General features: G+C 40.4%; 1 protein-coding gene across 5 annotated transcripts in view; it reads left to right on the plus strand.

Annotated features, from left to right (window-relative positions):
• The window catches only part of DPP6 (dipeptidyl peptidase like 6), a 526,589-nt gene that overhangs the window by 367,550 nt on the left and 143,944 nt on the right, over nucleotides 1-15,095 (plus strand). For all 5 annotated transcript variants that reach the window (XM_085050257.1, XM_085050259.1, XM_085050255.1 and 2 more), the window contains exon 3: nucleotides 1,445-1,543. In XM_085050257.1, coding sequence (XP_084906383.1) covers nucleotides 1,445-1,543 — 99 coding nt within the window. The remainder of the gene's footprint in view (nucleotides 1-1,444; nucleotides 1,544-15,095) is intronic.

The raw sequence follows: 15,095 nt of genomic DNA on the forward strand, positions 1-15,095 counted from the left end.
CTTGCACCATGGTAGAAACTAAATGGAACAATTTCCTGGGGTCCCTGTCACCTGTATTTTCCACTTTAATAAATAAAATTATGCAGAATAACTTGGCATAATGCTGTCACACAGAAGGATTTGGCTGACGACTTGTATTAATGGGTTTTGGTATTTGGAAGCCACAGTGAACAGTGTGATTGAAGCCTCAGCCAGGCTAGGGGAAAATATGAACATTGAAGAATGTAATTCAATTTGGTAAAAATGAAAGTTTGTTCTGAAACACCTTTTAGTGGAACAAAACACTGTTCAGAGGTAATTTTCTGTCATCTCAGGTAGCTCAGGGGCTTCAATTTAGTACAGCAAAGAAGACTTTTTTCCCCACAAATAAATGCCTTCAGAGTCTGATTCCACTTTTCTAATCATAAGTGTTCTGTGTAAGTTTAGCACTAAACAATTTTAAAGATAGCTAAGGCTGCCAATAAACCTCAGGCACGAGGATACTGTCATGAGGAAAGATGCTGAAACACACATTCCTGCTGTGGAAATACTCAAAACATGGTTTCCTCTTTTCTTTAAAAGAGCAAATGTATTTAAAGCTGACTGAAAGGTTTCCATGAAAATATTATTTCAGAAAAAAATTTAATGTTGACAACAAATTACTCATAGAGGGTGACTGCTTGTCATAACAAAAAAGAAATTACAGTTGGTGGGAGAAAAGGAAAGAGGGAACATATTAATCAAAATTGTTGGGTTTTCAAAGTTGTTAGTCTTTCTCTAAAATTTTCAGCTTTGATATTGCCATGTTTACAAATGAAACTGTATATCCTTTCACTGCAGATTAAAATTAGTATGGTCCAGCTATGCAACACTTAAGGATTTAGGATTATATCTCGTAGACTTTTCAAAAATATTTCTGCAACCAAGTGTCTGATTCCCATGGAAAATCTTTTTGTGAATTTCTGAAGTAATCTATATGAGCCCTGATAAGGTTAAATACCTCTCCTGCTATGGTTTTGTGTGACAGTTTTTAAGGTACTAAAAATATAAGCTGTAAAAACTTGGCCATTTTAAATACTTTTTAAAAACATAGGTAATGATTGCAGAAATGTCTTAGTGTTTAACTGTTGAATAGTTAACATTATTCACTATGACAGCTATAGGTATTTTTTCATGGCTTAAGTTCTTTTTTGATCATGTTATGTCTGAAAATCTGTGGTTTGGACCATTTCTTGGTCTTTTTGTGGTTGTTAAGATGAGGCATATATGAAAAGGAGGGTTCTATTGGTGAACCATTAGGTGGTCCTTTTATAACACCAACAATGGGAAGGAATCTGTGTGTGGCAGAAATCTTAATGTGGACTGATTCTAAATGAGATATGACATGTCACTATCCACAGTTGCTGTGATTTCAGATACATTTCAAAGCTGAATTAATGGTGGTTTATTTTTTAATGTTTTACAGTCGAAGATAACAGCTTGTCTCAGAAGAAGAAGATAACAGTGGAAGATCTCTTCAGTGATGATTTCAAAATTCATGACCCAGAGGCTAAATGGATCACTAGTGAGTCTTGAGTATTTTGTAGTGTCTTTGTTTTGCTTCATTGCTCCCTTGCCATTGCTGCTTTTATGTCCTTAGTTCCTCCAGTTCTTTATTTTGCTCCTGAAATTACAGAATCAAGGACTGGTTGGGGTTGGAAGGGATCTCTGGAGATCATCTTGTCCAACTCCCTGCTCCAGCAGCTAGAGCAGGTTGCCCAGAATCATGTCCTCAAATTCCTATTTTCAACCTTCAAATTCTTATTCCAGTTATTCTCCTGTTAAACATGCAAACACCACTGTTCTAACTTTTTATCTAGGGCTGCCCAGTGGGCTCCTAGATAGGAATTGAAAACTACAGCCTTTCTCTCCAAGAACATCCAGGACTTAGAAAGTGATGCAACACATGGTTGGAAGAAGTGGTTGGAGTGCCATCAGTGATTATTTTACCATAAACAAAACTGGAGGTTTATATTTCCTCATCAAACCATTTTTTCCTGGAAGAGAGGTGAAGCAATGTTAAGCAGCAGGCAAAGAGTGCTCCAGCAGCAGCTGGGCTGGGGCTTACACACAAGCCATGTGCTCTTTTTGTCCTCTGCTGCCTTACATTTTCTAGTCAGGGGGAAACCAAATAATACTTGAATTAATGCATGTTGTATTTGCTGGAGTGGAGCTACTTTGGGGGATGTAGATTCCAGTTCTCACTGGAAATTGCTGCGCTCAGAACAAGCTTTGGCGAGAATAAAATGATTTGTGGTGTGCTGTTCATGTAGGTTCCAGTCCAGCTCCTATTATCACGGAAGTTATTAGCTTTTCTTTTGAATTTAATGGGGAACTGGATCAAGTCCTTCCCTGTGTTTAGCTTTCCTTGTCTGCTGTGCCCATTGGGAGCAATTTTAGTACCTGTAATGAAGAGTGTTAAAGGGTAGTGCTGAATTAACACATTCCCCAGCTGCACTTCCCACCCACCCACGTGGAGGGGAAAGCAGTTGCAGACAATAAACACCTTCCCAAACACACCTGCCAAAGTGCAGGAGCTCTTTTCCAGGCTGTGCTATCCGTGGGAATGTTGCTCCCCACAACCACTTTCTGGGAATGGTTGATGATAGCGGAAATGTTAGCTGCATTGCAGTTTGGGATTTTTTGTCCAGCATCCTTTTTCTTTTACCATGGATATCACTGATGGCCCTAATTAAGGAAAAGGTGTTTTACTGAGACCTTGACTGCTGTTTGATTTGCTAGAGTATAGCAAATAGAGCATAGTGGAGGGAATGACAATGAATTAAGTAAACTCTTGCAGGAACAGAGAATGAAGAATTGCCATAGAGCTGGGTATCACTTCATGTGGATATAAGGCTTATTTTCCCCAAAACTGCTGTCTTCTCTGAAGAAATAGCATTTCCATTGCTGTTTCAATTATGGTCAAATACTAAAGTCATATAAACTTTTATTAAGACTCCAATCTTGGCTGTTTTAAAATCCATCTGCGTCCTCTCATGTACCCTTACTGACTCCAGTGCAATCTTGCCAGATCTGAAATTACTAAAATATTGTTTCTGTTAGAGACAAAACACAAAGGCATATTGTGAAAACAAGCATAGATATTTTAGATTTGCTTGCTTTATTGATTTGATACAGACAAACATTTACACTGGTTTTAATATATCTAAAGGAATTTTATGAAGCCCAAAGATACCCTGTAGATTTACCCAAGGGTGACTTCACATTTTAAGGCACGATACTGATCTGAAGTGTCATTCATCCAAGGACCCAAAGCCATTTTAAAACTTTAATTGCTTTTCTGTATTATAGTTCCTTTTCATAGTTTTCTCTAGCTGGCTAAGCGGTGAGAATTTGATTAAGATGAAATGGCCAGATTCCTAAGCACATGTTGTTATTAGTCTCTTAGTTTTCAGAATGCAAATGAAAGGCTCCAAAAATGCCAAAGCCAAACTAATTAACTTAGTATAACAAGAAAGCTGGAGTGCCTTGGTAAAAAAAAAAAAAAAAAATCATATTTTAAAATTGCATGTCATCTCACAAACCTAGCGGATGCTTTGTGGGGATCCAATTGTTAACAGTTAAAACATGGGTAGCTGTTGTGTGTCCTTCTTCTCCTTCTGCTAATTATACAGCAAAACACCACAGTCATTCAGAGCTCTGCAAAATTCAGTCCTCTTGGCTCTTCAAAGCTCTATTTCTTTCCTTTCCCTCTACATTATTGTAGAGGAGGTTGGTGGCCAAAGGTGAAGGACACTGCATGTTTTAGGAGTATTTGAATCATCTGAGGGATCTGCTCCCAAAATAGTTCAGTCAGTAAAATATCTGTGTTCTTCCCACTAAGCAATGGTCTGATTCAAACACTGTGAAGGAACAAGGTCTTTGCTTTATGTTGAATGAGTCTTAGAGCAAGTGTTTCAATAAATAAAATATTTATATTCAGGGTGATGCTTAAAAATATGCTGAAAGTTCCATGAAATTGATGGGATGAGCTCATGTTTTAGTATTTGCTTGATTCTCAGTGGGCATGTGGAAAAATAACATATTTCTAATCGATAGCTTTGTGTCATTCTATTGATTTTAAAGGAGCTAGGAGAAAAGACAAGAACCAGTCTCAAAGCTGACATAACTACACTTTCAGTATAAAGATTACAGGCTTTGTCTCAGCTTTCAATCGCAACTTGTGGCTCATTTGTGGATATGTCTGCACCTTTTTTATTGGAATTGCAATTAAATTTATTTGCACGAAGTGAGAGATGTGGCAAAGTTGTAAATTTGAACATTTTACAATTTCTGTGATGCCAGTGTAATTTCAAATTCCAGTTTGTGTTTTTATCTAGTGGTTTAGGGAGAGGAAAGAATACTTTGTTTAATTAGCATCTGCATTCTACTGCCCTGACTGCTGTTGTCTTTGTTAAGAGCAATCCAGAGAGGAGTGATGCATTCATAGAGCATGAAGCAACAGGCCAAGGGGGAATGGCTTCAGAGTGACTGAGAGTAGGTTTAGGTTAAATATTAGGAATAAATTCTTTGCTGTGAGGGTGGTGAGGCACTGGCAAAGGTTGCCCAGAGAAGCTGTGGATGCCTCATCCCTGGAAGTGTCCAAGGCCAGGTTGGATGGGGCTTGGAGCAACCTGGGATAGTGGAAGGTGTCCCTGCCCAGGGCAGGGTGTTGGAACTGGATGATCTCTAAGGTCCCTTCAAACCCAGGCCATTCTGTGCTTCTGTGACCAGAACAGACTGCTCCACAGTTTATTTCTAGTTTCACTCCCTGGCACTGCTATTGGTTAGATTTTCCCTGCAGTGTGAGTAAATGCTGACTTTATTGTGAAGGTTTCATTTTTCAGGACAGCATGGCATATATGTTATACTATGGTAGGGGTAAAGCAGTGAAGCACTGGAAGTTTGGGGTTCTGCTAGTGCTTAATTGTCACTCCCTTGCCCAGCAGTCCAAGTGCAAATAATCTGAGCTGTGTCTCTGTTCCAGCCCCATTCATCCTGCAATTTCTCCTTCCCTCTTATCCTCATCACTCCATGCCTCACACTCTGCATTGAACCTCCCTGTCCTGTACAACCACAATTACGTTTTCCATACACTAAACATGCAGCTGAGCTCCAATCAGTGGTTATTTTCCTACTGTTTATCTTAAATGTAGTATTTGAACATTTCCTTGTGTTCATATCCCCCTCCAGAGCCTGTCAGGAGTGTCCTGTGTGGCCTTTTGCCAACTCTCTCCCAGCTGACAGGTGGCCTACTCGTTAGTCTAGTCCCTAATTGTTTAGCAGTTCTGCTCATGAGCACCACATTACCTTGTAATTAGGCTTCACAATTACTGGGCTTTTCCTGTAATTTCTCTCACACTGCAGTTTAGCTCAGGTTTCTGGAAAGCTCAGTGGGATGCTGCAATGTTCTGGTAATGGTTGACTGAAACTGGGAAAAGGAAATTTGAGGTTATTTTGTTTTGAAGAGCAGATCATTCATCTGATTTCTTCCGCAAACAATAATTCATAGTCATTTCCTAGACCTGACTTGAGAAGCCAGTTGAGTTATCCATTCTGGTTTCGTGAGCCTTTTGAGTGATTTCTGCCAGCTGTGAATCTAACCCCCAGAATCCTGGGAGGACTCCTTCCTCATGGAGAGGGAACATCATGTAAAAGAAAACAGCAGAGACACACTATATGTGCCACTTGTGGAGACTTATGCTAATCCTGACCTTGTACTTAATGGCAGATGCATTTTGCCCACGCTGAAAGTACTTGGCTGCTCTTTTTTTTTGAAAAAAAAAACATCAGAGCAGCCTTTAATATCCTGACAGAGGTTATTGTGATTGATTGGGTGCAAGGTGTCATTCCTTCTTTCTTAGTGAATGTTTTTCCTGTCTTGGCATCTTGCAGGACGGTGTGTTTAGCAGTGGCACTTGTCAGAATTTTGGGCTGTATGTTGGTGACTGGATGTTTAAATCAGGAGTGCATCTTTCTGCTGGACACTGGCCAAACATGGGGGAACAGTCCTTGAAGAGGGGCTGCAGCCAAATGGAGAATAAAAGTTGAAATGAAGAGCACAATACATTCAAGCAGTGAGGAGCACTACAGTTCAGGACACCAAATGACATGTTTAGGGTCATAGGAACTTAAAAAAATGTGAAAATCAAGCCCTTCTCTCTAAGGTCCCTGCCCACTCGCTTCACCTGCAATATTGAAAAAATTATATTTATTCTTATATGAAGAGGAATAATGAATAAATTAGCAAGAGGCTCCAAATGACATTTTCAGAAATGTCTCAGTTGTTTGGAAACTTGCCACTCAGTGAGAGCCAGGACCATGGTGTGCCCAGCTCTCCTCTGAGAAAGGCAGCTGGGCTTTTAACTCAAAATTCCCTTTGAAAAATACACTATTAACTAATATCTAAATAATTCTTTTATCTTTAATACAGAAACACATATGTTCTGTTGCATGTTTTGCTAATAACATCATAGAATTTCTGTTCCCTTTTAAAGTCTAATATTGAATTTAATGACCTAGAACTAATAAATTTTATTTACCATGCTGAAAAAAGCATCATGTAGTGACTGAGGTAATTTATTTCCGTTTACCTTTAGTAATAATGCTCAGATCAACAATACTTAGATAGCCCAAATGCCCTGAAGCCTCTTCTCTGCAGTGTAAATCCATTGCACTGTATTGATAAAAGCACTGATGCATTTCAAATGATGCAGATGCACGTGGAGTAAATGAATTATTTATGGCTTGCTTTGCATAGATATTAAGAACTTGGTAAGTGCTAATATTTTTCACGATGAAAAAGGTTTGTGCTAAGGTGCTGCTTTGACAGCTCTTCAGACTAAAATTGCCCTCCTGGAAGCTACTGCATGGTTGACTGGAGTTTAGGCTTCTCTGGGCTGCTTCTCCACAGGCCAAAGGATTCACAAATCATTAAGGTTGAAAAAGACCTCTGAGATCTTCCAGTCCAACCATTAACCCAGCACTGCCAAGTCCACCACTAAAACTACATTCCTAAGCTCCAGGCTGACATGGGAACCCTTCCAGGGATGGTGATTCCACCACTTCCTTGTGCTTGTGCTTGACCAATGAAGGAGATTTTCCTAATGTGTGGTCTAAATCTGGCACAACTCAAAGTCATTTCCTCTTGTCCTACCAGTTGTTACTCAGGAGAGGAGGCCAGCTCCCACCTCAATACAACCTCCTGTCAGGTGCCTGAAGAGAGCAATTGACAGCTTGCAAATGACCATCCAAAGTGAAAGGCAGCAGAAGCCTTTCCCTTGGCAAGGCTGGGCAGTCAGATGAAAGAAAAACTCATTTTTCTGTTTGTCATCTGAGGAACTAAGTTGTCTTCCTTGGGCACTGCATGTTTGGGATCTGTGTTGGGAAGGAGCCAGTTCCCTGTTTAGGCTTCCTTGAGCTCCAATGCCACTCCAATTCCTGTCTTATGTTGGATGAATATAAGGTAGAAAATGCTCAGAGGTGGTTTTCTTAGGGTAAATTTGGTGACAGCATAAAGAAAATTGGGTTAGCCAAAGAGAATATTTCCCCAACTTGTTAAATAGAAATATTATTTCATTAATTTCAATGGGTTTTCAATATGTGTTAAAAAGACTTAAATGAATGGGTTTACTGGTCTTAATCGTTCAAACAAAGCTTTCTTGACTCCCAGTTCTCAAACCTCATATCCAAGCCCATGGCAGCTTGTTTCTGCAGTATTTTTTCTGAGTGTTTTGGCTTTTGAAATGTTCTTGAAATATTTTCTGAGACACACAGCCAGACACATTGGTTTGTGGAGTCTAAGGTTTCGGTGAACTTCCAGTCCCAATTGCAAAGAGCCCCACAGCCTGTAAGGATGACCTTACACTGGGGTAAAGACATGCTCACTAAAGGAAGATGATATGTGGGCCAGAAGAAAATACAGGGGAAGGACTAAGAAGGCTCTTCTGGACATGGTTTTGCTGGGGATGACCACTGTTATGATTCATGAAGATATAAATGTTTTCTAAGTGTAGGTAGTGCTGGTGTCATTTTAGAGCTTGTTGATTACTGTTCTTAATCTAAATACCTCCATGAAGTGACATCCTGTGTTGCCAAAGCAGAGTAGGTAAAAAATATTGCTCTGTCACAACTGCCACATTGAGGAAAAAGGGAGGAATATGTTAAACCATTTGAACCATAATTTTGATTTTATACCCCACCCTGGATCATCTTCTTCAAGGGCTTTCTTCAGGGCTTTCTGTGTATCTGTGATCTGAGAGCACTGAAGTGCATTTGTCCTACTCCTGCCTTTCAGCTGCTGGGCAACTGCCCGAGTTCAGCAGTGACAGGAACCTGCTCACTAAAGACAGGAAACATGGGAATTAATGGCTTTTTAAGGTACTATAATAGGCTGAGGAGGAGACCATTCCTGCCATGTAGCTGTTTTGTTCATTACTGCTAGAGAGAATGAAATGAGAAATCAATTTGGCTCTTTCAAAAATTAGTACAGTCTGCAGGAGTAAGCTGGGGAGGAGTGCAGTGTGAGGCTTTGGCAGTGCCCCAGTGCCCTCTTCTCTGCAGTGCTGAAGTGCTGGTGGGACATACATGCTGCTCCTGGACTGAGAAAATAATTCTTGGGTGTTTACAGCAACTTCTGAATTTAGAAAGAGAAATGTGCTGGATAAAGGCCTGTTTGGGAAAAATATCACACCCTGGAAAAGAAGGAGTAATACAGTAATGGTCAAATAGGGGTTTTGTTTGTGGTGGTATTGAGTAGTTTGGTTTTTCTGAGGAGGTCAGGATTTCCACAGGAGCCTAGCCCTGTACTTGGAAGCCTCCACAGGTAACCTAATTTCTCCAAAGCCTGCTGAACTCTAATGATTCCCGTGCTTGTCATGACTGCTGTTGAGCCTCTGAGTCAAATGTCCTCCTAAGGTACCAACATATGGCTTTAGTTAGAGAACATCTAAAAACCCACATGCATTAAAAAATGGCCTCAGGCATTCAGTGCTGCAGCTTTCTGTTTGTTATGTCTCTGCATCTTGCCAGGATGAGTGAGGAGCCTTGCCCAGGGACAGGGCTGGTGGAATGAAGGTCACTTGGAAGAAGTGAGACGCCAGGGAATGAGGGGTGAGGAGAACATGGGCAATGTGATGCTGCACAGTCACTCAGGGGAGAAGCCCAGGCAAGCAGGGAGGATCTTGGGGGTATTCCAGGTGGAACAGGAGCTGGAGTTCTGAAAAGAGTGAAACTGAGTCTGGAAGTCAGTGCTGCCTGAGAAATGGCTTAATGGCCTATGATAAAGAGATGGAAAATACATTCAGTTGCTGTGGTAATATCAAAGGGAGCAATTAATGTATCAAAGATGGCTGGAAGAGGCAGGACAATTCCTTGGATTTCGTTTCTTCTTGTCTAGGTTCTGCTAGCACTTACTGCCCATAACTGCCTAATTCTGTTCTCATGGATTTTTTTGAAAATAAAGCAGGAAAAAGAGGCTTCCCCCAACAGGCAACATCCCACTCTCACATGTTGGACCAGCAGGCTGGTTTCCTAGACTGTTTATAGCTATTAACAAAAACAGATTCCCCATTTCCATTTCAAGCCCTACTCCACTAAAATTAGTGCTTTTCCCTCAAAGTAGCTCAGAAGTGAGGCAGTGCCTCCTGACATGACTGTGTCTGCCAGCAAGGAGCAGCTTTGAGGATTAATTTGAAGTTGTAAAAGGTGTGTGAAAACTAGAACCACCCAGGCTCCTTTGTGTGTTAAATTTGTTTGTAGATTTGAGGCAGAAATCCCTGGGAATTATGCAGAAGCTGCTCCCTTTCAGCATGCTGTATGCTGCTCTAAGTTGCACTGCAGCATTTCTGGGGGCTCAGTGCTCCTGGTGGTGAATGCAAAGCTGATAAATTCAGTGCTGGGTACTTTTACCTGCCAGGTACACTGCAATGACACTGGATTCACAGTGGGGAGCCTTTTGATTAAAAAATTTAAAAAAAAAAAAAGAACAAAAGAAGAACAGCAGGGATGGAAGTTGGAAGGAAATGCTGCCACAGGGAGTAGTAGCATCTGTGGGGGACTTTGAAGATGTGGCTCACAGCAGAGGCATTTCTGAACCACAGACACAGAACCACATGCACAGTCCTGCCTGTGTGCTGAACAGTTTAAATCCAGCCAGGAAAAGGATCAGGTTTTTTCATCCTGTTCAAAGCAGCTTGAAATCAAAACCCTGCTGCTCTCAGAGCCAAAGGAAAGGCACTGGTTTTACAGGAGTTTAACTGGGAGAGGAACTAGGTGATCTCTCAGTGGGTATTAACTAAAAATCTGTGTGAACAGCTACAGGTAGGGTGGGACACCAAGAGATGCTCTTCCCCAGCTGCCACCTGTGAGCCAGAAAAGGGTGATGTCCAGCTGTCCCCAGCCCTTGGGGAAGGAGGAACTGCTGTGACAAAAATTGTCTGTGACAAGCCTTAAAAAGAATGGTCGTAATTGCAGCCCTGCTGGTTGAGTTTGTAGGAAAATAAAGTTGCTGGGTTTTTTTTCCTTTGTTTTCAGAGGAATGTAACACAGGCAAGAGGAGGGAGAGAAGGGCTGTGCTCACTCCTGGGTGATGGATCAAGCAGAGGGTGATGGTCTCACTTTCCCCAGGAGCTTGGCAGTATTTCACCATGAGGAGGATTGCTGTGGGAAGGAATAAGAAATTTATTTTGTTTCACTCTAGCACTCCTAAGAAAATCTGGGCAGATAGGGAAGGGACTCAGTTTTGAACTGCAGGTAAAGGTTAAGAAAGAGAGTTTGCATGAACTTGCTGAAGGTTTTCCTAACAGTCAGGCTGAGTTAAGGGTAGAAACATTTTGGGAAAGAGGCACTTGAGAAATAAGCGCCTAGGAAAGCACAGATGGAAGAAATGAGGTGCATAATTGCAGGATACACTGGGCAAAAAGCACTTTTAAAGGAGGACTGTAAAGGGATGACGGAGAAAGGAGAACTCTTCAGGGTGTTCAGGTCTTTTGTAAAGCTATTAATCCTAATTAATACACACTGCTGATACGTTCAGTAGTGATTTCCAAAAATGGTTGTAATTTGACACAGTCCATCTCTTGCAACCCTCCATTCTCCAGGATGCATTTTGCTTACTTTTTTTAAAAAATTTTTTTTATTAATTTTTTTTTTAATCAAGACAATTTTATTTTTCACATTGCCCTGCCCAACTTGTATGCCTTCTTTGAGATTTCTACTTGGTTCAAGGCACATTTTCCTGACTCAGTAGCTTTCCCTGAATTTGCTCCATTGCTCTTGTACACTTGTTGAACATGGAATGCTTACCAAGGATTAATTAGAGCAGTATGTATTCTACTTGCTCCTTTTAATGAACATTAAATAAATATATGCTGGGATACCATAATTAAATAATTTGAAGACAGGAAATACTGTATTTCTGGTGATTAAACTTTATATCAAGTCTTTGTAACTGAAAATTTAGCAGGCAAAGATTTACTTATCTCAGAAAAAAAGTCCCTGGTGAGCTTGGATCTCCTGACTGGATTAAGCTATTGAATGTATGAAAAGCACTTTTTTTTTTCCTTATAAGAAATAGTCCCAGACTTATATAATTCATTAAAAGAAATTTAGAATGAGATAATTATCACTGATCAAGGGAACATAATTATACTTTAAAATCTCACATCAGTGGAAATTCAATTAAGAACACAGGAGACCAAAGGTTTGCCCAGCCCAAAATCCTGTTTTCCTGAGGGGTGAGATTTGTGTTCAAGGATGAGCAAGAGGGCAGAGAACCTCATGCACTTTTTAGCTCAGAGATTTTTCAGATCCTCTTGTATATTTTTGGCTTTGTTGTCAAAATAGTTTTCTCTTCTAAGACGGTTTCCAAGGGTCCTCCAGAGCCTCTTGCATCCACTATTTCTCTCATCAACAACTTTCACCTGTTGTTTGAGGAAGGGTTTTGGGAGCTTGTTTCTACTTGCTTTGCTTGGTCAGCCTTAGATCAGGACCTTGGACAAAGGTTTTCCATCTCTAATATATAATTTCAGGGAGGATGGGATGGGAATTAAACTCAAGGAGTGCACAGAAGTATCTGGGTTAACTTCTCAAAAGTGTTTAAATTATTTGAGTTTCATGACACTTGAATTGACCCTAAAGAAAAGCCAAATGATTTTGCTGTGTGTTAGAGGTAAAAGCTATAGGTCCCTATACCAAATCATGCCACACAAAATAACCATGATGCCATAAAATCATCTGATCCAGGTCTTCAGCAGGGCTTCAGAGCTTCATGTGAAATCAGGGTCTGCTGGGAATGATGTCAAGATTTCATTTTGCTACTTGACTTAAAATCCCAGCCTCTGGGGACAGGTAACACACAAAAATACTCTACTTTGATTCAAAAAAGCAATGTAATAAATAAACATTGCTTAAACATTTTTAGTACTCAGAGATACTATCATAATTATTTCTAAGTGGTCCTTCAAATGTTAAACTTATTTGGAAGGTAAATGGAGACAATTCAATGTTTAATTTCATTAGAAAAGGTATTTTTAAAATATCAGGTTCTTTTGAAATCTTGTACCTGGTTTCTGATGCTTAAGTTTCATAATAACTCACAAAATCTGGGTGATCATCTTCAAAGCATTTTGGCTTTCCAGGGAAGGCAGAATGGCATGAATGGAGACAAAAATGAATGAAGGCAATGGGAAAGGTCAATGCTGAAACCAAGAAAGGTTAAAAAATTTTCAGCTCAGAAGCATTTCCTCCTTAAGGGGCAAAAGTTTGGATCTAATGGATAAATTATTATTATTTGGCATGCACTGGACTTTATTGACTATGCAATTTACTCTACAAAGAACAGTGATGAATCCAGCAGTTCAGAGAGATTTTGTTCTTATTGCACATATGTTCCATGGGGTCATTTATGCTGAGTAAGCTGTTCCAGGGTCTGGCTGGAAGTGTTGGCCTTGCCATGCATTCACTGTGGGAATATCTGACTACCATGGCACCTCCAGGCAGACTAAGAGCCACCAAGACCTGGACTAACATCCAAAACCCACCAATTCTTCCCAGACAGCGTCCAGAAATTTTTCCAAGGCTCTAATTTGCTATCACCCTAATAAACACTTACTCCCTGCTCAGCAGTCAATTTTCCCATTTCCTAGTGGACAGGAGCCCATCCCCAGGCCTGCTCCTGCAGCTGGCTCTGGCTGCTCAGCCTCTGGCAGCACTGGCAGGGAGCAGAGCCAGCAGGGCTGAGCTGGCTGTGGCCCCATAGAGGGGTTAATGCACATATGCTGGGCCATGCACAGCACTTTCCACTGCCTGCTGCTGCTCCAGCTGATGGAATGACTCATTTTGCAAGACAAATTGCTTGGAATACTCATGCATAAGCCAAGATGCTTATTAATAATTTGGAGGTATCTTTTCCTTGCTTATTCTCCTTCCCAGGGGAGGAAGGCTGTGAACTGTGACATAAAAAATGCCTTAAAACACTTATTTAAAACATGCCCAAGAGTGCATATGTACATATACATTTATTTATTTATTTGTTTGTTTGTTTGTTCCATGTGTTTCATATTTTCTTTCTAACAGTTGGTAATTTCAGGGGTAATATTTTTAAAAGTTTGCCATTACCCTTTACCTTGAAGCTGATATTAACACACCAACCTGCATAAGATATGGCCTTAAACCAAATTAGCCTTTAACATAAAAACATGTTCTTTATTTATTTTCTATTTTTAATTCCTCACAAAGGAAGATATTTTTAAAACTATGTAACAATAATTATAATATTCCTGATATTTTTCCTGATGGGCACAGAATGGCTAATAGCAAAATTATCAAGCCAGAAGAGTATGAATAAGAAAACAGGAGAGAGATTATTAGAATTCTATAGTTTATATTTGCTTTCCTTCTCCTAGGGCAGGAAACTGAGAGAGTAATCAATTTTCTGTTGCAATCAACTTTTTTAGGAGAAACAATATTGAACTATACTCAGGAGAGAGCAATACTGAAAACAGCATGTTTTTATCCAGTTTGAGGGACATTATCAGCTTGATCACTGCAGAGAGCTTGGGTTGCTCCATCCAAAGAAGATAGATTGTAATGGGAATAGAAAAGGTCCAGAGAAAGATTAAGACCATGACAGAAGCAAGGAAATGCATGATAAAAAAAATTGCCCTGAGTTATAAAGAAATTATGTATGGATGGAAAATAAACAATAATATGAAGAAGTCAAGCTCTTTCCATTGAATAAGGGCATTCTTTGGATCTAATCTCATCTGCTGAAAGTTGTTAACCCATTGAGAAGGTGTTATTGGACAGAAGGTTGATGGGAATTGGAAGGAAGGAGCAGTCATTCTTTTGGTGTAACTATTTTTCATCCATTGCACTTAAACCCGGAGTTCATATCAGCCCTTCTGCTTCTGCACCAGCATCAGCACCTTTGTCCTCTTGGCAACAAACCACTGCTGATTCAAGACCAACAGAACAAAGGCAGTCACAGGTGGATGATGTTGGTTCTGTGGTAGAGAGAAGAATAGGAGCAAGAAGAAGTGAAATAAGGAATTCAGGAATCTTTTCTGGAGTTTGGTGAAAGGCTCTGTGTAGGAGATGACCCAGTCACTGCAGGAAAACCAAATTTATATGTGATGCTAAGGAGAAGTTTCTCACTCATCATGGAATCATGGAATGGTTTGACTTGGAGGGGAACCAAAAGATCATCTAGTTCCAACCCCCCTGCCATGGGCAGGGACTAAGCCAAGTTCCTCAGATCTCCATCCAACCTGACCTTGAACACTTCCAGCAATGGGGCATCCACAGCTTCTCTGGACAGCCTGTTCTATTGCCTCACCACCCTACCCAGCTGACAGTAATTTTCTCATTCCCTCATCAGTTGGTTTAAAAATGATGGGATTTTACACATAATTGCAAAATGATTCTCCAGCAGCAGGTCCCTTGCTGTTGGGTGCAGGAAGTGTTCTCCCCCAGCTGCCATTCCCTAGCAGTCCCCTGCCCAGCACCACATCTAATTATTTATTAATGATTCTCTGCAAGTGATGAAAGCATTTCCATTGGCTCTGTAATATGGTGCC

Source organism: Lichenostomus cassidix, chromosome 2 (genome assembly GCF_008360975.1).
Source record: "Lichenostomus cassidix isolate B80296 chromosome 2, HeHo_3.0, whole genome shotgun sequence".
Taxonomy (NCBI): domain Eukaryota; kingdom Metazoa; phylum Chordata; class Aves; order Passeriformes; family Meliphagidae; genus Lichenostomus; species Lichenostomus cassidix.